Source organism: Peromyscus eremicus, chromosome 8b (assembly GCF_949786415.1).
Source record: "Peromyscus eremicus chromosome 8b, PerEre_H2_v1, whole genome shotgun sequence".
Taxonomy (NCBI): Eukaryota; Metazoa; Chordata; class Mammalia; order Rodentia; family Cricetidae; genus Peromyscus; species Peromyscus eremicus.
In genome coordinates, this window is record NC_081424.1 from 25,764,591 (window position 1) to 25,792,055 (window position 27,465).

A 27,465-nucleotide genomic window follows, 5' to 3' on the forward strand; every position below is an offset into this window, starting at 1 on the left:
TTTAATCCTGAATGATTCCTGGCAACAACTTGAACACATAACTATCAATTGCCACTTAAGGTAAGATGACCCAAATTGAATCCTTGGTTCTGACTTGGCTGGGCTATCAAGAGACCCCCACTGTGAATGGCCAGGCATGATAAGCCAAGACCTTACTCAAATATGGTGTAGAGAATGTCCACATACTGTGTTTTAGAGCAAGGAAAGAACACGATTCCTAAGGACAAGTCCCATTTGTGTGGTCTGTATCAGTTTTCCCAAATACAGACTCCTCAGGAGACTCCCAAGAAACCTGTCCTGTAGACTCTGTCTCCTAAAGATTTCTGGTTGGCCTCTCAAGCAAGTCAGAATGGTTGTAAAAATATTTGCAGCAGTTCTTCTGGATACATGAGTATCTTGGTTGCTTTACTTTTTTTATTTTAAATAATTTATTTACTTTTATTTTATGTGCATTGGCATTTTGCCTGCATGTATGTCTGTGTGAGGGTGTCAGATCTTGGAGTTATAGTCAGTTGTTAGCTGCCATGTGGGTGCTGGGAATTGAATCTGGGTCCCCTGGAAGAGCAGTAGGTGCTCTTAACCACTGAGCCATTTCCCCGGCCCCTTGGTTGCTTTTCTACTGCTGTGAAGAGACACCATAACCAAGACAACTTAGAAAAAGAAAGCATTTAACTGGGAGCTTGTATACAATTTCAGAGAGTGAGTCCATGGCCATCATGGCAGGAAGAATGGTGGCAGGCAGGCAAGCAGGCATGTTACTGGAGCAGTAGCTTAGAGTTTACATATTATCCATAATTTAGAGGCAGACAGAGAGAGACAGAGAGACAGAAAAGAGATAGAAACAGACAGATACTAACTAGGAATGATGTGGGCTTCTAAAACCTCAAAGCCCAACCTACTAATATACCTTCTCCAATTAGGCCACACCTTTTAATCCTTTCCAAACAGTTCCACTAACTGTGGACAACGTGTTCAAATATATGAGCTTATGAGGGCCGTCCTCATTCTAACCACCACATTGGGGTTTCTACTATTCTCTAGTAAGATGTTTCCAGAGCTCCCTTCAGAATTCATGTAGAGACCACAGACCAATGACTGGTAACTGTAGCCTCATGTGTCTTTGAAAGTTGAAATGAATCAAGCGGTGGTGACGTATGCCTTTAATCCCAGCTCTCAGGAGGCAGAGGCAGGCATATCTCTGTGAGTTCAAGACCATCCTGGTGTACAGAGTGAGTTCCAGGACAGGCTCCAAAGCTACACAGAGAAACCTTGTCTCAAAAATAAAAAAAAAAAAAAAAAAGAAAAAAAAAAAGGAAAGAAATGTCTGGAATACTGCTTCCCTAGGGATAGTGGGACAGGATGATGACTTACTGCTGATCCCATGCAAAGTGGAGGGAGAGGGACTCAGGGAGAATAAAGAAGGAAATTGGCATTTACTGTTCCTGGATAGTTTAGGCTAGCAGGCCATTTATATCAGACAAGACCTTAACATCTATCAAAATGACTAGATGACTTCTCAAGGTTTGCAGAAAACCAGTTTGAAGAAACAAATAATTTGTCGCCTATTTAATGAACTTAATTTGAGATCATGGCTAGGCATTGGTATTGTAGAGCTAAATATGGAAAGGAGTTCAAGTTATCTTCTTTTACCTGGATTCTGCAATATTATGTCTCTGTTTAACTTGGTGTTGCTTTTTTTTTTTTTTTAAAGACATTTAGATGAGTTCAAATGAAAATGATGAAGTTTGTTTTAAGGATAAAGAAAAAATTCAGACATTCAGAATGCAGACAATCAGGCCTCCCAGCAAGGAAGAGTAAGCACACCCAAAGAGAGGAAAAGCCTGCATAGAACTTAGTTCTCCCTAAAGTTCTGTTCAAAGCACAGGATGCTGGGCAGCTCTGTGGGAGATTTCCACATGCATTCTACCATGGTGCTGGTACCAGAGTCAACTGTGTTTACCTGGCCTTTCCACTTCAGTTCAAAACCTCAAGCGTGGATCACACAGGCTACTTCAACGTCCTCCCTAGTCCTTTAAGCAATGGCCAGGAAGGGCAGTGGCAAACGAATGAGGGTCAGAGGATGGAGCCCAGTGTGATGGGTTAGGGCAGGAGTTCTCAATCTGTGGGTGGAGACCCCCAATGCCATTGGAGAACACAAATATTTACATTATGGTTCATAACCGTAGCAAAATTGAAGTTATGAAGCAGCAATGAAAATGATTTTATGGTTGAGGGGGGTCACCACAGCATAAAGAACTGTATTAAAGGGTCGCAGCATTAAGAAGACTGTGAACCACTGGTTTAGGGCATTCATTTAGTGAATTCATTCATTCAGCCTGCCATGTAGTGGTTTTACTTAAGGATTTACATGTTAATAGCTTATCTCCATCAAGAAATTTTTTTAGTAACTTGACTCTGTTTTTACTCCCATAGTAACTGAACTTTATAATGATTCCAATCAAAAAATAATATTGCTTTATTAAAATGAAAGTGGAACTAATGTACTTACTGATTATCATATGCCAGGCACTGGGCATTTGGCAAAACTGTAATCCCTAATAAACTACCCTTATGAATAACACTATTATCCATATGTTCTGGATGAAAAGACAGGTTGAAGCCATTACAGTACAAAGTTGAAAAGGAGCTTGTTCTGCAAGCAGTCTATTCCCTGGAGATAGACTTTTATCACATAGTCACTTAATAAGCCATTAATTAAGATATTATGATGAAATCCACAGACCTGAGCCAGTTCTCATCCATGAGTCATTAAAAGTCCAAAGAAAGATGTCTAAAAAAACAAAACAAACAGATGAATAAATTGTTGCGATCTCTATGACTGGATTGGGAAATATCCACTTTAAATACGTTGTAGGACCAATTGAGAACTTACGATATGGTCAGGTTTTCAGTGAGATGATTAAGAACGAGAGGAGAAAGTTATATGGATAAAAAGATCAAGTTATAAAACACTGTGCTTTCATTCTTAGGAACACAGGTATGGGTTTAGATAGTTTGCCCTCTCTATCTGTGCGTTTCTTACAGAGTCAACCAACCGTGTGGTGGTTTGAAGGAGACTGTTCCCCATCCGCTGATGTATGTGAACACTTGGTCCCCAGTTTGGTAGCACTGTTTGGCTTAGGAGGTGTGGCTTTGTGGGAGGAATTATGTCACGGGAGGCTGGCTTTCAGAGTTTAAATATCCCTACCATTTCTAGTTTGTGCTCTCTGCTTCATGCTTGGGTTCAGGATGTGAGCGCTCAGCTTCTGCTCCCCTCAATTGCTCGCCTGCCATGGTGCTGCCAGACTCTTATCTCTCTAGAACCATGAGTCTAAATGAACCCATCTTATTGTTACCTCGGTCATGTAGTTTCATCAGTACAAAAGAAAAGTAAATAAGACAAACTGTGTTTAAAATATTTTTAATTGTACTGAACATGTAAAACTGTCCCCTTAATTATTCCCTAAACAATGCAATATAAAAACTTTATACATAATGTTACATTGTGTTTTATAAGTTAATTAGAGGTTGAAATATCATGAGGAAGTGTCTTGGTTATATGCAAATACTAAGTCATTTTATATAAAATACTTGGTCATCTGAGGTCTTTGCTACATCATGGAGTCCTGGGACAAATCCTCCCACAAAGAATATCTCATTATTTCTGTGTGATTTTTATGACTTAAAATATCAAAGATGTTAAGATAACTATCGTTTTATATATACTAAGAAAGATTTTAATGCTGTCAATTAAGACATTGCCAATTAAGAGGTGCTCTGATATCTAAGTATGAAGGGAGAGTGTGTATACTGTGTAGAGTGTGGAAAAGATATGGTGATATTATTGAAGATTTCTGGGAGGTGAGGTTCTGATTTATTTTTTCTGACTACTTATGTGTGTATGGAAATTCCCCACATGACCTTGTTTCCCTGCCCTGCTCTGACCCCAGTCTCAAAGGACAGAGTGAGTGGTCCTCAGCTTCAGAAAAACCAGTTTTAAAATCTCTTGGCATGCCCTGCATTAGGTTCCAAGCCTTGAATTCAGGATGTGAGGATGTAAGGCACCCATTGTACCACCCCTGGCATTTGAAGCGTCTGCCAGAACTCTAGGGCAACAGGAAACACAATACAGTAAGAGATTAGATAAGAGATACTAAGAGATGAAAGAAAAGCAGTTGAATGACAGAGGTCCATGAAAAATGATACTTCAGTCTGAGGGGTAAGTTAAGTAAATATGCAGAGTGTAGGGTACTAATAAATAAACATACCTTATGTCTTTAATTTCCACACATCACTTTGTATTAGGGTTTGTGTGCATTTGAAGATAATCATAAATCCCATAGTAATGAGATTAGCTCAATATTTTATCCCTTTGATAATAAACAGATATTTGAAGTTATTTTTAACCACATATTATGAAGAAAATATAATGAAGTAATAAATATTACAGTATTAAATCTATTATTCAAGACATGGTAAGTCTTCATTTAAGCTGCTTTCTTGCATTCCTTCTTTTATTAAATTTTTTTGAAAGAATACACCTTTTCCTCCTAGCTTGGTTAGAGAGCTGGACCTATTTAACTCACTGGTATAGTACAAGATTATTGTATATTTCAAAGAAATCTCCAACTCCCTAATCCTTGCTAACAATGTATGACTGATCCAAAAACGTAGTTTAATAATCATTTTGATGTATAGAACTGTACGAAGGTCATAAGTCATTACCAAATCCCCAGGGGTGGTTGGGAAGCTGTACTGAAAATATGCAGATGCCAATATGTACGTGATTTCCTCACAGTGTTAAGTGTATCTCTTTAACCTAGAGTTCATCTCTTGATTTACATACTGATGGTTCCTATTTCAACACTGGTGTATTGCCAATAGATCTCCTGAGGTTTACACAGTAGATGCTAATCCCTAGTACCATAGGACTGAGAATTGATCAGGTCACAGGTTTCTGTCATCATATACAGCTATTGATGAAGAAGGTTGGTACAGAAATAGGATCCATTTGATACTGAATTTAGCCTCTTTTTTTCCCCCATCTCATACATGCTTTCTTGCTCTATTACCTTCACCCAAGGGATAATACTTTCATAGGACCCTCTCCAGATGTGGGTCCTCTTGACTTTTGATTTCGCCTCTCCGGAACTGTAAGACATAAATCTCTGTCTTTATAAATTAATTCAGTCGGGTCTCTAATAGAGAAGTATAAAATACCGACAAGGATATAGGCTTTGGAGCTAGACTAAACTTAGGTTGGGCCAGTAACTTGGGACTGTGGGACCAGCACAGTAGCTTTTCACTTGGATCTGGATCAGTTTACATATGTGACTTAAGTGTAATATTTCAGACCGGTTTTTGATCTTGCACAAGCAGGCATATGGCCATTTGATTAGTGCGTTACAACTCTACTTGGATTCCAAAGATCTCACATGGCTAACAGTGTACTCCAGCTCCGCTCTCAGACTCAGACTTATTATTTGTTCTTTTATTAAACAATATTATTTATGTTACTACATACATAGATATGTATGGCTTTTTTTAAAAATTTATTTCAAGATTATAGCCCCACCAGAAATGGATGAGTGTTCTCCTCACACCAGGTCCTCTCTAGAATGAGCTGTTGGTTTGTTTTATTGATCTTGGTCACTGTGACTGGTATAAGATGAAATCTCAAAGGATATTAAACATTTTTTTAAGTGTTTCTCAGCCATTTGAGTTTCATCTTTTGAGGACTCTCTACTAAGGTCTTTATCCATAGTTTAATTGGGTTATTTGTTTTCTTGATGTCCAGTTTCTTGGGTCTTTATTTTGTTTCGTTTTATTGTTTTTGTTCTTTATATATTTTGGATATTAGCCCTCTATCAGATGTGTAGTTGGTAAATGTCTTTTCCTGTGCTGTAGCCTGCTGCTTCTTATAAATGATGGTGTCCCTTGTCATACAGAAACTTTTCAGTTTCATGAGGTTTCATTTATTAATTGTTGATCTTAGTGCCGTGCTAATGGTCTTCTGATCAGAAAGTGTTTTCCTGTGCCAATGAGTTCAAGGCTATCCCCTTCTTCCTCTTCTTGCAGATTCAATGTATCTGACCTCATGTCGAGGTTTGATCCATTTGGAGTTGAGTTCTGTACAGTGTAGAAGACATGGATCTATTTGCATTTTTCTAGATGCAGCCGTCTACTTTGACCAGCACCATTTGTTGAAGATGCTATCTTTTTTCCAGTGTGTGTTTCTGACTTCCTTGTCAAAAATCAGGGGTCCATAGGCGTGTGGACTTACAGCTAGGTCTTCAGTTCTATTCCACTGATCAATGTGTCTGTTTTTATGCCAATAATATAGCTCTGAAGTGCAGTTTGAGATTAGGAATAGTGATACCTCCAGCAGTTCTTTGTTATTCTGATTTTTTTTTGCTATCCTGTGTGTGTGTGTGTGTGTGTGTGTGTGTGTGTGTGTGTGTGTGGTGTGTGGTGTGGTGTGGTGTGTGTGTGTGTGTGTGTGTGTGTGTGTGTGTCTGTATGTGTGTTTTCATATGAAGCTGAGAATTGTCTTTTCAATTTCTGTAAAGAATTGTATTGGCTGCCGGGCGGTGGTGGCGCAGGCCTTTAATCCCAGCACTCGGGAGGCAGAGCCAGGCAGATCTCTGTGAGTTCGAGGCCAGCTTGGGCTACCAAGTGAGTCCCAGGAAAGGCACAAAGCTACACAGAGAAACCCTGTCTCGAAAAACCAAAAAAAAAAAAAAAAAAAAAAAAAAAGAATTGTATTGGAATTTGGTTGGGGATTGCATTGACTCTGTGGATTGCTTTTGATAAACTGGCCATTTTCACTGTTATTCCTACTGATCCATAAACATGGTCAAGCTCTTTCCATTGTCTGATATCTTCTTTGATATTTTTTTAAAAAATGTCTTAAGATGGCAAACTTGTACAACCAGTATGAAAATCAGTGTGGCAGTTCCTTAGGAATCTGGGAATAGATCTACCTCAAGATCCAGCTATACCATTCTTGGGCATATATCCATAGAATGTTTCTTCCTACTACAGAGACACTTGCTCATCCATGCCCATTGCTGCTATATTTATAATAGTCAGAAATTGAAAACAATCTAGATATCTGTCAATGAATGAATGGATAAAGAAAATGTGGTACTTTTACACAATGGAATATTACTGAGAGGTTAAAAACAGAATTATGAAATTTACAGGTTAATGGATAGAGCTAGAAAAAATACTGAATGAGGTGACACAGACCTTAAAATACAAATGTGGTATGTATTTGCTCATATGTGGGTGTTAGCTGTTAAGTCATCGATAGACAGGCTTTAATCCATCTAACTACAGAGGTTATATAGAGCAAGGGAGTGGGGGATGGGTGTATCTCCTTAGGAAGAAGAAATCAAATATATGATTATGGAGAGATGTGGGGAGGCGGGAATGGGAGGATTAAAGGAAAAGAGAGAGGGAGGGGGGTAAGTGAGGGAATACAGGGGAGGACAGCTAACGTGAAGACTTGTTTGAGGGGTCAGATGGAAACCTACTATTCTTAAAATAAATGCATATGTGATTATTATTAAAATAATTCTTAAAATTATTCTTAAAATAAATTATTTTAAGAATATTAAAGTAGATTATTCTTAAAATAAATGCATGTATGAAAGAAATCTAAATGGACCAAATAACAGGGAAGACAAAGGTCTAACTAGACATCTCTTGCCACCAAATGAAACCCTCCATGCTGGGAATGGGTTACAGCTAATTAGGTTATTGGCCAATAGGTCTCCATAGGAACCCCCAAATAACCCAGGCTATTGCCTAGTCTATTAGTTGCTCTTCATAAGCTGATGGTAAGGCCCTATTGCTGAAGACAACACCTATAAAACTCATTAGATATAGAGAAGTCCAGCTGGTGCCTACCTAGAGCCTTCATCCCCACTGACTAGTGTTCTTGGTACCCAAAGGCACTCTACATGCAGTTAGTGGGGAAAGGTAAACATTAACCAGCTACAAACACTGTGCCCTACAATGGGGACCTGCCATTTAGGATGATGTTGGCTGTAGCTCTGTAAACTGCCCTTATTATGTTGAAGTATGTCCCTTGTATTCCTAGTCTCCCAGGACTTTTATCATGAAGGAGTGTTGGATTTTATGAAAGGCCTTTTCTACATCTAATGGCATTTGGGTTTTTTTCTTTCAGTCTGTTTATGTAGTAGATTGCATTTATCGATTTATGTATGTCGGATATCCCTGCATCTCTGGGATGAAGCCTACTTGATCATGGTGGGTGATCTTTTTGACGTGTTCTTGGACTTGCTTTGCAAGTATTTTATTGGGAATTTTTTGCATCTATGTTCGTGAGGAAGATTGGTCTGTTATTCTCTTTGCTTGTTCTTTATGTGACTTAGATATCAGGGTAATTGTGGCATCAAAAGAATTGGGTAAGTCTGTTTCCATTTTGTGGAATAATTTGAGGAGTGTTGGAATTAATTCTTCTTTGAAAGTTTGGTAGAATTCTGTGTTAAATCCATCTGGCCTTGGGCTTTTTGTTTTTAGTTGGGAGACTTAATTACTGCTTCTATCTTACTGGGCATTATTGGTCTGTGTAAACTGTTTATCTGTTCTTGATTTAACTTTGGTAGGTGGTATCTATCAAGAAATATGCATTTAGTTTAGATTTTCCAACTTGGTGCAATACAGATTTTTAAGGTATGTTCTTATGATTCTCTGGATTTCTTCACTATCTGTTGTCATGCACCCCCTTTTGTCTCTAATTTTATTAATTTAATTAACCTCTGTCTTGTAGTTAATTTGGCTAAGGTTTTATTAATATTAGTGATTTTCTCTATTCTTTGTTTCATTGATTCTTTGTATTATTGTTTGTTTATTCATTTCAGTCTTGAATTTTCTTATTTCTTGCCTTCTACTCCTTGTGAGTATTATTTCTTCTTTTTGTTATAGAAATTTCAGGTATGCTGTTAAGTTATTAATATGAAGTCTGTCCAGTTTTTTTATGTAGACACTGGTGCTATATACTCGCCCCTTAGAACTGATTTTATTGTGTCCCATAAGTTTGGCTATGTTGTGTTTTCACTTTTATTCAATTCTAAAAAGTTTTTAATTTTTTTTCTTAATTTCTGCCTTGACCCAAACAAACAAAAACCAACAACAACAAAAGGAATTGCAGTGTCCTCTTGGTGAATTTTTCCTTTGATGAATATCTAGTTCCTATGCCATCTCTTCTGACTAGTTTAGTTTGAAGTCTATTTTGTCAGATATAAAAATGGCTATACCAGTTTCTTTCTTAGGCCCATTTGCATGGAATGTCTTTTCACAGCCCTTTACCCTGAGGTAATGTCCATCCTTGATATTAAGATATGTTTCTTGGATGCAGCAGAAGGACGGATCCTGTTTTTAAATCTAGCCTGTTAGTCTGTGTCTTTTTAATGAAGGATTGAGACCACTGATGTTGAGTGTTATCAATGAGGGTGTTTGTTGATTCCTGTTATTTTGTTGTTATGGTGTGGGTTTTTCCTTCTCTTTGGATTTGCTGCTCTTGGGATTATTTATTTCTGTGTTTTCTTGAGTGTGGTTAACCTTTTCAGGTTGGAGTTTTCTTTCTAGCACCTTCTGTAGAGTTGGTGAAATGCACACTGCTTAAATGTGCTTTTGTGATGAAATGTCTTGTTTTCTCCATCTATTATATTTGAAAGTTTTTCTGGGTACAGTAGTCTGGGTTGGCATCTGTGTTCTCTTAAGTCTGTATAACATCTGTCCAAGCGTTTCTGCCTTTTAGAGTCTCCATTGAGAAGTCCAGTGTTATTATCATAAGTCTGCATTTATATGTTATTTGGTCTTTTTCCCTTGCAGCTTTTAATATTCTTTTTTGTTCTGTACATCAGTGTGTTGAATATTATGTGTCAAGGGGAATTTCTTTCCTGGTATAATCTATCTGGTCTTCTCCTGTAAGCTTCTTGTACCTTGATAGATGCCAGTTTCTTAAGGTTAAGGAAATTTTCTTCTATGATTTTGTTGAAAATACTTTCTGGGCCTTTGAACTGGGTTTCTTCTGCTTCCCTATTCCTATTATTCATAGATTTGGTCTTTTCACAGTGTCCCAGATTTCCTGGATATTTCGTGCCTGGATTTTTTTAGATTCAACATTTTCTTGGACTGAGGGAAGAAAGGCACTGTAAATGGTGTGCTACAGGGTTGGTGATAATAATGGAGTGCTGTGGGATGGTCTGTATGTCAAGTGTGTTGCTGATTGGTCAGTAAATAAATCACTGATTGGCCATTGGCTAGGCAGGAAGTATAGGCGGGACAAGGAAAAGAATTCTGGGAAGTGGAAGGCTGAGAGAGAGACACTGCCAGCCGCCATCAGGACAAGGAAGATGTAAGGTACCAGTAAGCCATGAGCCATGTGGCAAAGTAAAGATTAATAGAAATGGGCTAAATATAAGAGTAAGAGCTAGACAATAACAGGCCTGAGCTAATGGCCAAGCAGTTTAAATAATGTAAGAGTCTGTATGTTTATTTTATAAATGGGCTCTGAGACTGGCGGGACTTGGTGGTGGGAGCTGGAGAGAAATTCTCCAGCTACAAATGGCGTCCAACGTGGTGGCAAGAGTTTCCACCTAAAAACTTAGAAAAAAAGATTCTAAAACGGACCTAAAAACAGCTTCCTAATTGTCTCTCTCAAATAAGCGGCAGCTGCCGGTTTGAGCTACTGGCGGGTTCCAAGAGTGTGCGCTCGACCTGTAGTTTGGCGGGAATGAGACCTTTGCAAGTGGCACATTAAGCTGCATGGTGGATTTAGCCTTTGCTAGTACAAAGCAGAAGAGGTTTTTGGGCTACACGCTGCTTGGATAAAAGCATAGACCCACGATAGCTCCCAGAGCTGGCGGTAAACGTAGCCATGTTGGGAAGCTGAGGTGGGCGGAGCCAGCAGCCACAGCTGCTGCAGTTTAAGGCAAGAGATTCACAATAAGACAGATTCAGATGTAATAGTTTACAATGTGTGTAAAAGATACGTGGGCTTGAAAGAGACAAAAAAGGTGATATATAGAGTTATAGAAACAAATACATAGTTTTAAAAAATAAAGTCATTAAAGAGACAGTAAAGGTAGTATAAAAAATAAGCCACGTAAAAATGGATATTACACAGAGAATCTGGATTGTGTTGTCTTTGGGATTTTTAACTGCAGAAAAACATTCGATTGCAAAAGCTGTTGAGTTATGCCAAAATGTATATTTTAAAGATACCTTGACTTCAAAATTTGGATATAAGGATATGTTGCTTTGGAAAAGAGTCTCTTTTGTTTCCACAGAAAGCCAGAGACTATGGATTTGTTCCAGATTAAGATACATCAGGTTTGACCAGCCAAGACCCCCTGAAAGGTCTCCAGTGACACCATGGCCCAGATGATTCAACATCCAGAATGGTTTCAAGGCAACTGGCTCAGACGATACAGCCTCATGGACTACTCCATGATCCTAAAATTTTCTTTGTGTCCCCATAAGATACAGCGCCCCCCTCCAGCAGGAAGTAGTAAGAGAAGCTACGCCCAAATTCCCAAATATACCAAGCTGGCTTTAGAGATGGAATTGGCTCACTCCCCCTCTAAACCCAGACATATTGCTCAAAAAAAAAAAAAAAAAAAATGGTTAAGAGATTCTTGTGTCCCAAATCAGAAGAGCCCTCTGGTGTGGGACAGAGAAAAAACAATATTTTTATTTAAATCAGGTTGATTATAAATACAATCTCTTTCTAAAACAAAAAGGGGGATAGTTTAGATATGATAGGATGAAAGGGTAGATTAATGAACCTACTTTTAAAGAGTAACAACTTGTTTAAAATGTTTTACATCGCTATAGATTTTAGTTTATTGATACAAGTTTAAACTTAATTTTGTTATACTGTATATATATTTCTATTCTTGTTTGAGGTATTATGTTTATGTAACTCATTTAAAATTGTAATGGATAATTAAAAAATAGATTAATAGTTAGTCATCTATGATAATATTTGTAGCCATGTTAGTTAAGTCTTCTAGGTATACATAGATATATTTCAGATAGATAGGTAGTCTTCAAACACTTCAAAGACCTACAGAATATGGCATTTAAAATGTTTTAAAAATTTAGACTTTCTGGACAATGAGACATGTCTGCTCCTGACAGCACCGATTTACTTCAGAGAGGAGGATGGGCATCGAAGACACTCCATATGGAGTTTATCTTCACCTTGACAAAAATAGCCATTTGGGCAAGAAACTGTTCTTGCCTGGACTGCTTGATCAACTGGACATGCAGGACCCATAGAAAGGTGACCACTGAACTTTGCTTGACAAAATGGTCCTTCAGGTTCCTGCTTTGCAGAGAAAACTGCCAGACATTCTACAAGACACAGAGAAAAGTAAATAAGAGACTCTAGGCCTGTGGGCTGAAGACAGATGCCCCAACTTTACAAGAGAACTTTGAATAACTGTCCAGGCTGCCAGCTGTCTCTGTCTACCCTACAAGACTCCTAAAAGTTGCTTATATCCTTCTCCATTTCTCAGGTAGTAGTATATCCTTCTGAGGTCTTTGATGTGGTTAAAGACTAGATACTTACAATTTTCCTTAGTTATAATAAAAGATAAGTTAGATATAAAACCTTAAACTTACAAATATAAGATAGATAGGATCTCTTCTTTAATATTGTATCTGTAATTCTTGCTTGATAATTGTTTTGTTATATGTAATTTTACTATGTTAAAGTTAAAACCTTCCTTTTTAAGAAAAGAAAAGGGGAAGTGCTGTGGGATGGTCTGTATGTCAAGTGTGTTGCTGATTGGTCAGTAAATAAATCACTGATTGGCCATTGGCTAGGCAGGAAGTATAGGCGGGACAAGGAAAAGAATTCTGGGAAGTGGAAGGCTGAGAGAGAGACACTGCCAGCCGCCATCAGGACAAGGAAGATGTAAGGTACCAGTAAGCCATGAGCCATGTGGCAAAGTAAAGATTAATAGAAATGGGCTAAATATAAGAGTAAGAGCTAGACAATAACAGGCCTGAGCTAATGGCCAAGCAGTTTAAATAATGTAAGAGTCTGTATGTTTATTTTATAAATGGGCTCTGAGACTGGCGGGACTTGGTGGTGGGAGCTGGAGAGAAATTCTCCAGCTACAATGGAGAATTTGAAATAGGGGACAGAAGGAAAGCAAAGATTTCTAGGCCCCATTTTAAAAGATTGGTTTGTAGAAATTCTACATATTCTAGGAACTGATCTTTCCTTAATCATTTATGTAGCAATATGTTCTGATGTCTTTTTTTGTCTCTGATAGTGTTTAAGAGAGACTTTCTTAATTTTCCTTACATGTTTTGCTCTGTTTCTTGTTGAAAAAATCTCTTCCTTCCCGAAAGTTGATAGAGGTTGATGGATAGGAACTGATTGTCTTCTAGGAGTTTCAGTTTTAGGAGTATGAATGTGTACATTATTTTTCCACATGAATAATGTTTAAAAGCCCTTTTACTACAGATGTGTAAATGACGCTCTGCCATATACCATGTCATAAATAAATATTTTCTGAACATATTTATGGATATGCTCCGGGTTCTCCAGGCACCACAGGCCAGTGAGTGGATCAGCCAGATGGCCCAGAGCCCTCCGAGGGATTGTGTTTCTTAACTAGGAAGGCATCTCTAGTTATAAATTGAGCTATCATGGGGTTAGTCTGGGCTCCAAGGATAGCATCAAAACCCCAGGTACTTCCCACCTTTTCCTCTTTGGGGAATCATTTGTTTCTGTGTTTCTTCTAAGTGTGGCTGTTTTAGCCTCTGCATGTTACCACATCAAAAATAGAAACTAGTTTTCTGGGCTCTGATTATTTGCAGGCAAAGTACATCTAAGCAGTAGGCTTGTATGCAGCCCACTATAGGGTATTGAGTTCTCAGGTTGGGGCAGGGTAGGGACAGGCATTTTTTTCTTTTCTTTTCTTTTCTTTTTTTGGTCTGTTGTTCAGCTCTGAGTTTCAGAACCAGGCAGGTTACCTTGCAGATGCCTTCAGGAAAGGCAGGCTGAGTCTCAGTTTCTTTCCCTGTGTGGATTTTATTCTCTGCCTTCTGAACCTATGAGGCAGTTAAAGATGAACCTATATGACCTAGGAAAATTCTGTGACAGCTTACTTTGTTTATATTTTTTAAAGATGTCTTTTATTTTCAGAATTATGTGTATAAGAGTGTGTTGGGGAGGTATGTGCATATGTGAGTGCAGGTCCCCTCTATCCAGAAGAGGGTGTGGGATCCCTGGAGCTGGAGTTGCAGGTAGTTGTGCGCATTCTGCCGTGGGAACCGAACTCAGGTCCTCTGTACGAGTAGTACATGCTCTTAACACTGAACAGTCTATCCAGCCCCTTGTTTACATTCTGCCTTTCCCTCAGCACTCAGGTTTTTTGATTGCTTCTTTTGTTCAAGGCTTCTCAGTATTTGCTCTCTTGGAGTCCGCCACGCATTTAGGACGAGGGCTTTGTTCCTGTTTGTCTTTGGGGGAATTTTTGGTTGCGTTTTTAGTGTGAGGGGGAATCAGTATATGGTGTTCTGCAGGTTACAGAAATGGAAGATGGTGGGATGTATAATCCTTACTTGTTTATGTTTTGTCCCCTTTGCCTGAAGGCTTATTGGAGACGGAACCACTGCAAGGAAGAGATGAGGATGCCATAGCCAGTGCCGACTTCTCTAGCATGCTCTCTGAGGAGGAGAAGGAGGAGCTAAAGGCAGAATTAGTTCAGGTATGTTTAGTAATCTTCTCTTTCTATCTTCCACTCGACACAGGTCCCAGACTGCAATTATGTTGTCTTTCATGTAATAAAGTGTCATAAATGAATGCATTGCAGGATGATTCATTTTTACCCAAGGTATTTTTGGAATCCTGGTTGTGTCTGCAGTAAAGTAGATGGCGGTGCTGTTTAGTCCACAATAATAATGAGTGTTAAGTGTGTGTTTCTTGTTCTCCTTAGTGTTGAGAGGTTGTGCACATGTTAATCGCTTATGAATCAGATGGAATGCGTTTAAAACCATGGGGCAGATCGGGTGTGGCTGTGCATGCTTGCTGTCCTTGTATTCTGGAGGCTGAGGCAGGAAGCTGAAGAGTGGAGGTTAGCCTGGGATATGGAGTGAGCTCTGGGCTAGCTTGGGCTACATAAGACCTTGTCTCAGAAACAAAACAAAATACAAAAAGAAAAAGAAAGAAAGAAAGAAAGAAACCACGGCATGGGTGTAATCTCCTTTTTTTAAAGCAATTCTTCGGAATTTGTATTATTTTAATGAAAACAATAACCATGAGAGCAGCTAGTTTGGCTCTTTTGAAGAAGAACAAGGCTCTTGGGGTGGAGAGGTAAGCTACAATTAACTAGGGCTTAATTGGAGCGTGTGTAGCTGCTGTAGGGACCCATCCTCGAGGAAAGGAGAATGCCAGTCTCATCCTAAGCACAGGTCTGTGGAAGTTTTTTGCAAGTGGTACCCTCTCACCCATCCACTCACTGCTTAGAGATGTCTCTTCCTTGGAGAGGGCTGGAGAAGAGCTCCTGGAGCAGAGTGAAGCAGGAGGATAAGAGATGCTGGTAGAAACCATCATTCCTTCCATATCCAGTTCGCAGGGCAGGAAGCTCTTGTTCCCCACGAAAGCAAGGCTTTGCCTTTCTGTTGGCCCCTTCCCACAGGCTCAGGACAGCCTCAGGCCCCACCACAGCCGATGCACTATGATAGTTCACTGTCATAGTAAAGTCTTAATTAATTGCAATAAATTGCTTAAAGTTTGATCCTGTAATTTTATTATTTACATTGTGTTTTGTTGAGGCAGAATCTTGCTATATAACCCAGACTGATGTGCGACCAACAATCCTTCCTGGCCTTCTGAGTTTAGGTTATACCAGTGTTTACCAGTACACCCTGCTATACCTTTTCATTTTATTTTCATCGACACATGTCAATAGCACGTGTCTATAGGGTACAGTGTGATATATCCATACATGAGAATAGCATGTGGCAGTCAAAAAAGATGCATCATGTATCGGTTGCCTCACACATCTAGCTCTTCTTTGTGATGAGACCATTCAGGCTCCTAGTTAGTTTGAAACGTATAATCAATATTATCACCCTACTGTGCAGTGGAGCCTCAGAACTTAATCTTATCCAAAATAATCTTGTATCCTTGGACCATTTTCTCCTCACATCCCTCTTTTTCCTCTCCAGCCTCCAGTAAACACTATTTTACTCTGTTTCTACGGGACTTTTTATTTGTATCAAATATAGATGAAATTGTTTAGTATTTGTTTTTGTGTGCCTGCCCTTAAATTAATTTCATTTTAATATATTATTATTGGGGGGGATCAAGCATTGGTTTTAGTTGGATGCTCCCTGAATGCAAATGCCCAGCAACATTCTCAGAATTCCCTGCCTTCTTGGTCACAGCATTATGCATCCAGCAAGTTTTATTTCTGATACTTTTGAAGTCAGAATCCTGATGGTAACACCAGACCCTTTTGTAACTGTGTTCGCGTTTCTGGGATTCATGATTCCATCCTTCACAGTGCACTGACTTTTAATACTTTCTGTTTATTTCTGGGTGCTTCAGGGGTACTCATCAAGGGTCAAAGTTAGCATCATGACTTCCAGAGACAATTGTGTGGGGTTTGTACCCCAGACAACGAAAAGACAGTCACATGTATCTTTGATATTTTCCCTCACCCATTTCCACTTCTCCCTCGCTACCCCCACCTTGGCCTTGCCCTTTTCCCAAGTCAGCTTTCCCCCCTTCTCTGCTCTTGCACAGAATGTCCTGCCCATGCCCAGCACTATGGGGCCTTTTCATCGCAGACACATTCCAACTTTACTGGCAGTGCTAGGATCCAGCTGTTACAAGAACACACAGAGATCACCCTCAGCAGTCTCAGTACTTTCAAAAAAGCTCAGCCCCTGTCTCAGCCCTCCACAGACGGTCTCCTAGGTCAAAGGTAGCTGTTCTCTGCATCTGGAAGGTCTTACTGGGTTTCTTAGGCACCCGATATGAAGACTTTTCAGAGGCCAGCAGATGGCTCGGTGGGTAAAGGTGCCTGTAGCCAAGCCTGATGACTTTAGTTAGATCCATGAGACTTACGTAGTGGAAGGAGAGGTCAAGTCCCATAAGTTGTCCTGTGACCTTCACATGTGCATCATGGTATGTGCATGCCCTCTTCATTCCTAAATAAATTAATAAATCCTTTAAAAATTTTTTAAAGATTCCTCAGAGATCACCAGTCTTTTGGAGATCCACTTTTGTATCGGGCAAAGTGCAGTCATGTGGCAAAGCGAGACCTCTGTGTATAAGGACTGCTTATCTCTGACTGCTTGTCCAAAGCAGTCTTAGGTCTGCCAGATACCGAGACACTGGTTCACTCCTCCTCAGGGTTCCCTCATGGCTTCCCGTTGTCTTCCATCCACCCAGACCTCCTGCCCTATCCCCCACCACTTTGTTATTAATGTCCCTGTGAGGCTGTCCTCAGACTGTCTTCTAAGTCCATCCATCCCCACGGCCAACACGTCTTGAACACTACTACTTGAAATGTAGTTTCTTTTATTGTTTTATGCTTGGATTCTTAAAATTCCTTGGACATGAAACCAATATTACTCCTGTTCTGGTGCAGTGGTTTGTACATAGGTATCCAATGACTTTTTATAATTAGCTTGAGTTATTTTGCAGCTTAATCAAAATTCTGTATTGGTAGTGCCCACTGTGGGGTATGTGATTTTATGGATCTTATCACTGTATCACAAAGTGCTGTTTCATTCCTGGTATTCATTCGGTCCTATCACTAGCTGCCTAGGGTCTTCAAATATCTAATTATCTCTATCTTCAGATAAATGTAATAATTCTTGCTGTCATCCTCTCGAAAATGATTATGGTCCAGCCTTAATAATCTTCTTCCCAGGGGCCCAGAAAAGAAGCTACAAACGGTGAGGCTTATTTTCAGGAAAAGAATCTAAGTACACCAAGCTCTTAGTCCGTCTTCTTTATTCCTCTGGGATAAAATCCTATCTACACAGCTTCAGTTCTGTTCTCAATGCCTAGCTCCTGATTTCTCTCTACATTTATCTGCTGTCCCTTCTAAGTTCTATCTTAATTCTCCCATCTTAGTTCTGCCCCATCTTGGTCTTTCTCATCTCGTTCTTCCCCATCTGGCTCTTCCTCATCTTCCATCTCATTCTTCTAGTTCTCCAGTCAAAATCCTCCTCAGTCTCTGAGGTTTACAGTTATATACCCATGCAATAGCAAGTGCCGTAGCTAAAGCAAGGTCACCAGGCTTGAATTCTGACAGGGTCATAAAGGCAGACAAGAGTTTTCCTCAGGCAGTGACCATCAGGCTTTCTTTTACAACCCAAAAGGGGAGTGGTAAAGGAGGAGGTCAATTAAAAGCTAAAATGGGTTAATATATCAGAAAAAGGGAATTTATGTGCTCAAACTACATCCCTAGAGGTGGTTAGGTAAATGTTAGGAGTCTACAATGTTAGTATAAATACTACTAAAGCTGTATAAGAAAGGAGGATCTGAGCTTAATTTACCTTAATTCAGGAGGTCGTTTGGCCTTGGATGCTTGATACGTATTTCAGGTAAAATACACTGTTATGAGTTCTTGGAAGCATATATAGCGTACAAGGAAATCATTGCAGGAGTCAGCTAATATATATACAAAAGCTAAAATATCACCAAGACTTCTTAAGCCATGGCTTGACCTTCAGAAAAGTCCTTGACCTTTCCAAGTAGTAGCTTTTGTGATAGTAGCTGGATTCCATTACATTTTCCTGCAGCTTGCGGCATCCTCCCTTCCCCTTTTGCTTCCTCTAAGCTGCATTTGATGCACGGTATTCTGTAACTTGCCTGGCTTTGGACTGATGGACGTGTTGGCACCAGGACTGTCAATCTGTGGTTACATAACAATTCAGTACTGCCAATGTCCCTAGATAAAATGATTCAAGAAAAACAGGGATTAATAGGAGTGGGGAAAATTCCAGCCAGCATGATCAATAGTCAGAGCCTATTTTGAAGGTCCCTGCTAAAGTGTCTAAGCTTGGCCATAAATATTTCTCACATGGAGATCGTCAAAAACTCAAATAACCCTAAATCGGGTGTTCCAGGTCAGCCAACATTACGTAGTGAGATCCTGTCTCAAATAGATAAATAATATTTAAAAAAGAAACCAAAGAACCAACTACCTATTTCTAATGAAGAAATAATTTTAAGCTGAGGGAAAGAATATTCTAAATGCTTTGGTCAATGTGATTTACCTGCACTTCATCTCACTTTAGATCTGATGTTACTGATGAAATGCTCACAGTGCAGGCTTTACATATCACCTGCAGCAGAATATCTGCAGGTCCTTGTCAGATATTATAAGATGTCTGGCCGGGCGGTGGTGGCGCACGCCTTTAATCCCAGCACTCGGGAGGCAGAGCCAGGCAGATCTCTGTGAGTTCGAGGCCAGCCTGGGCTACCAAGTGAGTTCCAGGAAAGGCGCAAAACTACACAGAGAAACCCTGCCTCGAAAAACCGAAAGAAAAAAAAAAAAAAAAAAAGATGTCTGGCCTTACGTGATACTTCAGAATCTCAGAGTGATAAAAATGGAGGTACATACCTGGGACTCTGCATTTTACATATGCTCTCAGGATGATTTGTATGAACTGCAGTAAAATCACTGCTATAATTGAACCCCCAAGCCTCAGGACTGGTTTATTTGGGCTCATAGGTTCAGAAGTTTTGACCCATAGTCACTTGGCCATGTTTCTCTAGACAACATTGATGCTATGATAGTACATTGCACCATAGTGGGAGTGTGTGGCAGAGAAGATTATTCACATCATGGTTGGCAAGAAGCAAAAAGAAAAAAAAAAAGCAGTGGAAGAAACCAGCATCCCCAACATCACCCATGAGTGTCCGCCCAAACTCCCCTCCACTAGGTTATACTTCTCAAAATTTCTGTCACCTCCCAAGCTGAGAACCATGCACTTGACACACGGGACTTTGGCGCATGTTCCAGATCCAAACTATAGAGGTTACGGGAGATAAGTAGGTCACCTCAAATTTCTAGCATTTTTGTGAGGAGGGTCAGATTTGTATTAAAAATTCTAATGGAAACTGATTCTGTTTACTTTCTCCTCTCCTTCACAACACGTAACTCACTATGTCTATATAGCTCCACGTGCATCAGGCTGAACTATCTGGATATGTCATCCCCTTCTCCTTCCCTACATCGGTAATTTACTTCTGCAAGTTACAATTTTTCCCAGGATTTTTATCACACAGTAGAAACTGCAGAAACACCCCATGTATCCATCCCATCCCAAGAAAGAAACAGACTCCCAGCAATTTCAGTCACTCAAAGTGAAGGAAGCGGGAGGGCTCTAGCTATCAAAAGAGTAGAGGAAGATGCCATACCCAAGCATTGTCTGTGGGAAAAGAACCAGAGATACCCATATTAGGCAGCAGATGAAATACAGGAAGACACTTTGATAAAAATAAAAAGAAGTGGAATATGATGTGATAATAAAGAACAGAGAAATGTGATTTTTAAAATAACACAGTGTTCTCCTGTGATAGGGAGACTAAAGCATGTGCCCTCAGGTAGTCTGAGTGTCCTTCTTTTGCAGCTATCTGCCTACGCATGCACATGGAAGACTTCATCATCATCAAGAAAAAGACAGGCTTCCATGTCTGATTATGAATACATATGGAATGTGTGATTCAGTCTCTCTTCTGGAAAATTTTCCAAGAACATATAAAAGCATTCCATGAGCAAAAAGAAATGCCTAATATTAAGCTGTCAGAACGTTTTCCTGATATTAAAAACCCTAAGATATTGCTCTTTCATAGCGTGCTATTTAAGATGATTCTCATCTGCTTGTACCTTTTTTCCTGAAGTGGTTATCTGTGTTGTGAGGCTTCACATGGGGGAAGCAGTTCAGAGAGCATGTTTATCACGTGTGAGGCTGTGGGTTCAATCCTCACAGTGGCCAAAATAGAAGAAAAATCACAATCTGATTCCTACTGTTCAGCATGGGGGAAAAGTCTTCCTTATGCCACAGAAAAGACTCCTTGTTTCAAAGGCAGTTGTCATTCTTCAGCAGCTTGCTCCCTGGTGACCCAAGGAGCGTGTTTGCAAGGTGCCTGGCAGAACTACCCACAGGATGTGGTCAGAAATAAAGTGATACTTTGAGTGGAAATGAGACATAGCTCCCCATTTGAAAAAACTCAGATGTAAGATGAATTGCTAAATGGTCTTATTAATAAAAAAAAACCCAGAGCCAGATATTGGGGTGAAAACTGAGAGATCAGAGAAGCAGAAAGAAGCCAGCCACGTTCTTATCACTAGGAAATCCCCAGCCAAAGAGAGAGCTACTTCCCGTATACTCATGCCTTATATACCTTTCTGTGCCCTGCCATCTCCCTTCCTCTCTCTGCCTAGCTACATCACTTCCTCTTTCCGCCCAGCTCTGTTACTTCCTGTCTGTCTGTACAGACGTCCAGACCTCTATGGTTAACTAGTGCTAGGAATTAAAGGCATGTGCCACCACACCTATCTCTGTTCCCAGTGTGGCCTTGAACTCACAGAGATCCCGATGAATCTCTGCCTCCTGAGTGCTAGGATTAAAGGCATGGGCTACCACTGCCTGACCTTTTGTTTAATATAGTGGTTGGCTTTTTCCTCTGATCCTCAGATAAGCTTTATTGCGGTGCACAAATAAAATATCGCCACACTCAGAACTCTCAGGAAACAGGAAGACTTCTGTTACCTCTGTACACGTGGAGTACTGAGGATGTCCTCACGATGGTTTTACTTGACTTGTTGAAGAAAAGCGTGAATGGTTGTGCTTCCTGGAAGCAGAGATGGGAAATTAAGCATTAATACCAGAGCAATGCACATAGCTGTAATATGAAGTAGGACACACAGTTAAATCAGACTTCAGGAAGTTTACATTTGTTTTATAGGATATTGCAGTACCCCAAACTCTGAGTATTTGATGCAATTCCTTAGCTAGAAATTAACTTGTAAAAACAGTTTCATAGTGATCTACTTATGTGGAGCATGGTGGGAAGAAGAAATATGTCCTCCATACAAAGCCTTGGAGGTAGCTTGTTATAGTGGTTTTATTTGTATTCACTAAATCCAAATGTTCCTTAACAACTGGCAAACCTCACCAAGGAGGAGTGCTCTTCAGTGAAAAGGGAAGGAACCACTGCTAATGCAGCAACATGGGTCAATCACAAATAACTGTGCTAAGTGAACGAGGCCAAGCAAAACAAATATACAAGGTATGACAGAATTATACAACACTCTTGAAACTGCAAACTCAACTTGAGTGAAAGAAAGAATCTTAGTAGTTGCCTAGTGGGGCAAGAGTTGTGGGGGGGAGGGCAGGGAAGAATTAGGTAGAGAAAATTACAAAGAATGGCTAGGAGGTAATATATATTTTTCAAGTGCCAGTGATAGTATGGCTGCATGGATACATATGTGTACACATATGTATGTGCATATACATATACACATAGATTACATAGATGTATATCCATGTAATATATATGCTTATATATATGCTTATAAATTGCATATTTAAGATACATGTCATTTATTGTGTGTCAGCTCCATGTCAATAAATTGCTAAAGAGAACCCAAATTACTTGCTCACATGGATTCTCACCTCCCTTGTTCCTCCCTTTTTAAAAAAGCACTATATCGGCCAAATTTATTCCTATCCTAATACAGATACGTGTGGCTGACATGAATAAGCAAACGTTAACTAGTAGCACATGAAAAGAAGTTGTTTTGTTAACTAATCTGGGCATTACAAAATCAATCTTTCTTTAAAAAAACGTTAAGTATTGGGCCAGTGAGATGGCTCAGGCACTAAGGGAACTTGCTGCAAGGTGACAACGGGACCCCAGCTCCCAGGACCCACACGGTAGGGGAGAACCGACTCCTATGAATTGTCTTCTGACTCTGCATACAAGCCTTGGCATGATTACACTCACACGCATATTTTAAAAAATACCTATTTTCTTGTAGACTTACAGGTGATTTTTTTTTTCTTGGTGCCCAATCTGAATCTTTCAGAAGGGAAACTGAGTGCTCTGGGAATCACTAAACCTAAGCATCCCGTAACCAGTTTCAGTTTCCGGACTGTGGTTTGCATAGTTAAATTTGGGGGCCTGGCAGCGTGAGGCCACTAACAGGATCCCGGTCCTCCACCGAAGCATCTTCTGTGATGTCTCACCCCGCCATATTTTTCTCCCACCTGTAGCTGGAAGACGAAATTACAACGCTACGACAAGTTTTGTCGGCCAAAGAAAGGCACCTGGTCGAGATCAAACAGAAACTTGGCATGAACCTGATGAACGAGTTGAAGCAGAACTTCAGCCGAAGCTGGCACGACATGCAGACCACAACTGCGTGAGTAGACAGGCAGAGCTTCCGGACGTCCCGCCGCTCTGCTGGGCTTCCTCTCTGGTCTTGCCTACCAAGTGGATTTGGTGTTTGTAGATATGAAGAAGGTGTTTTCTTTGGGAGCAAAGTAAAGAGATAGGAGTGATAATTAAGTATATTGCTTGTGAAGCCAACTAAAAAAGAACTTCCTGCAATTAGCCTGTGTTGATTAAAAACTCTTAATTCCAGGATCTTGGGATGTAGCCCAGCTGGTAGAGTGCTTGCCTAAGTACAGAAAACCTCGGGTTCGTTTTCTAATACTGTGTGAAGGTGTGATGGGCTTTCTTTCCCTTCTAGCACTAGGGAGGTAGAGGTCAGAGGATCAGAAATTCAAGGTCATCCCTCAGCTACATACCAAGTTAGACGCTGGCCTGTGAGACACCAGAGCCTACTTCAAAAACCAAACAACCAGCTGGAGCTCTAATTCCAAGTAGACTGATTTTTGTTTCATTTATAAACGTTATTATCAAAATTTTGCAGAAGAAAACCACACCAAAATGAACCAGACCCAAAGTCTGGGTATCTCAGTGAATTTCTATGCTGTTAAAATGGTCACTTGAAAAAGAAGCTATGTGCCATGGAGTGTATGCTTTCACTATCAGATATATCTTTAATCACCTCTCCACCACCAAAATCAAAAATCCCATGAGAGTTAGAACTAGAAAAATAAGCAGCTTTACATCCTCTTTCGTAAATCATGTCCATCACCCACATTCAGTCATTTCTTATGTCCTAACATTTAGCCTTCCTTGTTTTTTTTCCTACATGTTATACGCCCCTCCCCACACACATTTGGTTTGGGGTAGATTATACATATGAGGGAGATCATGAGTATTTTTATTTCAGAGATTGTGTGATCTCAATATTATACATTCCAAGTCCATCCATTTTCCTATAAATTTTGTGATTATATTTCCTTTTGAGCTAAAAAATATTCCATTATATCGATATCTAATTTATAACTGTCTATCCACTGAAAATTCACTATGTGCATACATGTAAATATATATATATCCATTATATATAAAGGAATATATACATATATATGCATACACACATATATATATACATGTGTGTACATATATACATATATACTTGTATATACATAGTGGATTTTCATTATTCGATTATCTGTTGATGGACACTTAGGTTGATTCCAACTCTTTGCAATAGTAAATAAAGCAGCAATAAACATGGGGGTGTACATATCTTTGTGGTAAGTTATGAAATTCTCTGGAAATGTCCAGAAGTGAAAGAGCAGAGTCATATGGTAGTTCTATTTTTAATATTTGGAAACTCTCAAAACTGATTTCCACAATGGCTCTGTTAATTTGTACCTCACCAGGACCGAATCAGATCCTTGTTTCTCCATACCCTTTCCAACATTTGCTGTCAGATTTATTGATGTTAGGCATTCTGCCTGGAGTAGGTTGGAATCTCATGTCTTCTGGGAATGGGCCTAGCTTCCCAGGAAACTGGGTGCTGCCTCTTTTCCCTCGGGTGTCTCTTCTGATCCTGTAACCTTGGTGATTATCAGTTATCATGGGGTGGAAAGGCCAGGAGACTTGGCATCGGGATGGGATAGTAGTAAAGTTGAAGTTGTCTGGTAGTCCCTCTGGCAACCCTCTCATATCCAAAGAGCTTCAGTGAGCCCACCTGAAGAAAGACTCCTGGCATTCAGGCATCTTTGGCTGGCACCAGGGCAGGGCTATGTTTTAAAGTTAGCTGTTTCCTGGAACAAGGGGTGTGTAGGCCTCAGACAGAGTTCACCATTGCCAATTTCCTGTTCTGTTCGAGATGAGTGTCCTTCATCTGTGCACAACACAGAAGTGATGATAAACAGATGGGCATGTGGTAAAGTGCTGAAGTGTGTGACTAAAAGTGTTGGTACATCCTTAGTGGCCAAAGAAATTGTCTCCTAAGGACCCTTATTTAATCCCAGCACTCGGTAGACAGAGGCAGGCAGAGCTCTGTGAGTTCGAGGCCAGCCTGGTTTCAGAGTGAGTTGCAGGACAGGCTCCAAAGCTACACATAGAAACCCTGTCTTAAAAATCAAACAAACAAACAAAAACAAAACAACAACAACAACAACAACAAAAACGAATTCTTTTGCCTTTGAGTTATGCATTTCTTTCCTGCTTCATTCATTAGGATGTAAAGATATTGTCTTCACATATATCTAATACCTACGTGAGAATCTTTGCAGTTCTTTGCCCCTGGGCTTAGTGCCTGGCAGTAAGAAGTACCACCAATGATTGACAGGAATTATTTCCATTTTTGTGAGATGCGAATTTCACCTGCTAGTTCTTAAGCACCAATGTCTAAGGCCTTTCTATGCTGTGGAAGATGCCCTTTGTATGAGGAGCGGTACCTAAAGGAGCCTGAGGCTCCTTCGATTCCATGATTCCATGTGAATGGTTGTTTCTCTTCTCCTGCGATGTGGCTCATCTGCCCCTGGGTTTCTATGTGCATGCACCCAATGCTTCCTCTAGCTAGGATGTCTCCTAGAGGAAGACAGCATGGAGTCAGGGGTCTTTGAAGCTCTTCTCCCAAAAGGGTTATACACCACACACTTGTGCGCATCCACTTGAAATAAGTACTGCAACATCATCATATGAACGACCTCCAGAAAAGGACAGTGGACTATTAGACACTACATAAGTTTATCTCTCAATAGTCTGGGCTTTCTGTCTTCGTCCTTTGAGGACCAGTAACCAATAAATTGCCCTGACAGTGTGTGGCTGAACACCCTCCAGTTCCCTGGGTCTGGTTCCCTCTGCACTGAATTTAGACCTTGGGGCTTCAAGTCATACTGATTTAAACTTCCCTCTGGAGTAGGGGAATAGGAAGGATTGCTTCATCTGGCCTCTCTAATCACTTCAGGGATTAGATAACCCAATGTGAGCAGAGTAATTCTGTGGCTGCAGATGGGGAGGAAGGAGAGGGCGTAGCTCTGTGGGGTGTGTCCAGTGTGGCAAGCTGTGATGGGGAAGGAAAAGGAGAGAGGCTTGTGTATCCTGGAATGTGGAATCCCAGCAGGCAGGTTCCAGGATGTCTTCTAGCCTAGTCATACAGGGAAGAATGGGTCATCTCTGGTTTTTCACGTCTGAAAAACAAATTGGTGTAGCCAAGCAGTTTTACTTCTTGTAAGACTTCTTGTTGGCTTTAATCCCAGCACTCGGGAGGCAGAGGCAGGCGGATCTCTGTGAGTTCGAGGCCAGCCTGGACTACCAAGTGAGTTCCAGGAAAGGTGCAAAGCTACACAGAGAAACCCTATCTCAAAAAACCAAAAAAAAAAAAAAAAAAAAAAAAAAGACTTCTTGTTGGATAACCAGCACAGGTTTCATCCCTGGGGTTACAGAATCAGAAAGATAAGAGGTTTGTTTAGTTTGTTCTCGAATGATAAATACCGGGCACTGTGGGAGCGTGAGCAGGACGGGAGCTTTGCCTGGGGATAGTGCCACTCCAGGGGTTGCGTGAAGCAGGGTTCCCAAGGAGTCCTCAGAATGTAATCAGTCCAAGAGAGACAGGTGGTGCCTCTCGAGAGAGTGACACATACTGAGGATGGCACAGCAGGAGAGAAGGGTCTACTCCCGAGGAGAGCATCCAGGTAGTGTGCTTGGCTTGGGATGGGGGCAGGCATGTCCCTTAATAGAGTTACCTGTCTGCTGCAGGGAATAGAAAGCCATGAAAGGGTCCTACCCAGTCATTTATCCAACAGGTGCTAATGAATGTCTACTGTGAGGTACTTATTACCTCCAGGCTAATCGAGACCTCAGGATAACAGGATTGACAAGGTGCCTGCCTACCTTTCTTTCAGTGTGGAAAGGGAACAAGCAAGAAACAAGAAATGAAATAAACCGGTGAGGAACTAACTGCCGGGGAGGACTTACCAGGATGTGCTGTGAGGATGATTTGCTGCCAGTAAGAGACTTGAAGGAGAGGGTTGAGGCTGCTGGGATGGAGTCCCAGGCAGGAC

General features: G+C 40.4%; 1 protein-coding gene across 2 annotated transcripts in view; it reads left to right on the top strand.

The window, feature by feature from the left end:
* Nucleotides 1-27,465, top strand: part of Tpd52l1 (TPD52 like 1) — a 113,292-nt gene that overhangs the window by 62,125 nt on the left and 23,702 nt on the right. For both annotated transcript variants that reach the window (XM_059272597.1, XM_059272598.1), the window contains exons 2-3: nucleotides 14,650-14,765; nucleotides 23,305-23,453. In XM_059272597.1, coding sequence (XP_059128580.1) covers nucleotides 14,650-14,765; nucleotides 23,305-23,453 — 265 coding nt within the window. The remainder of the gene's footprint in view (nucleotides 1-14,649; nucleotides 14,766-23,304; nucleotides 23,454-27,465) is intronic.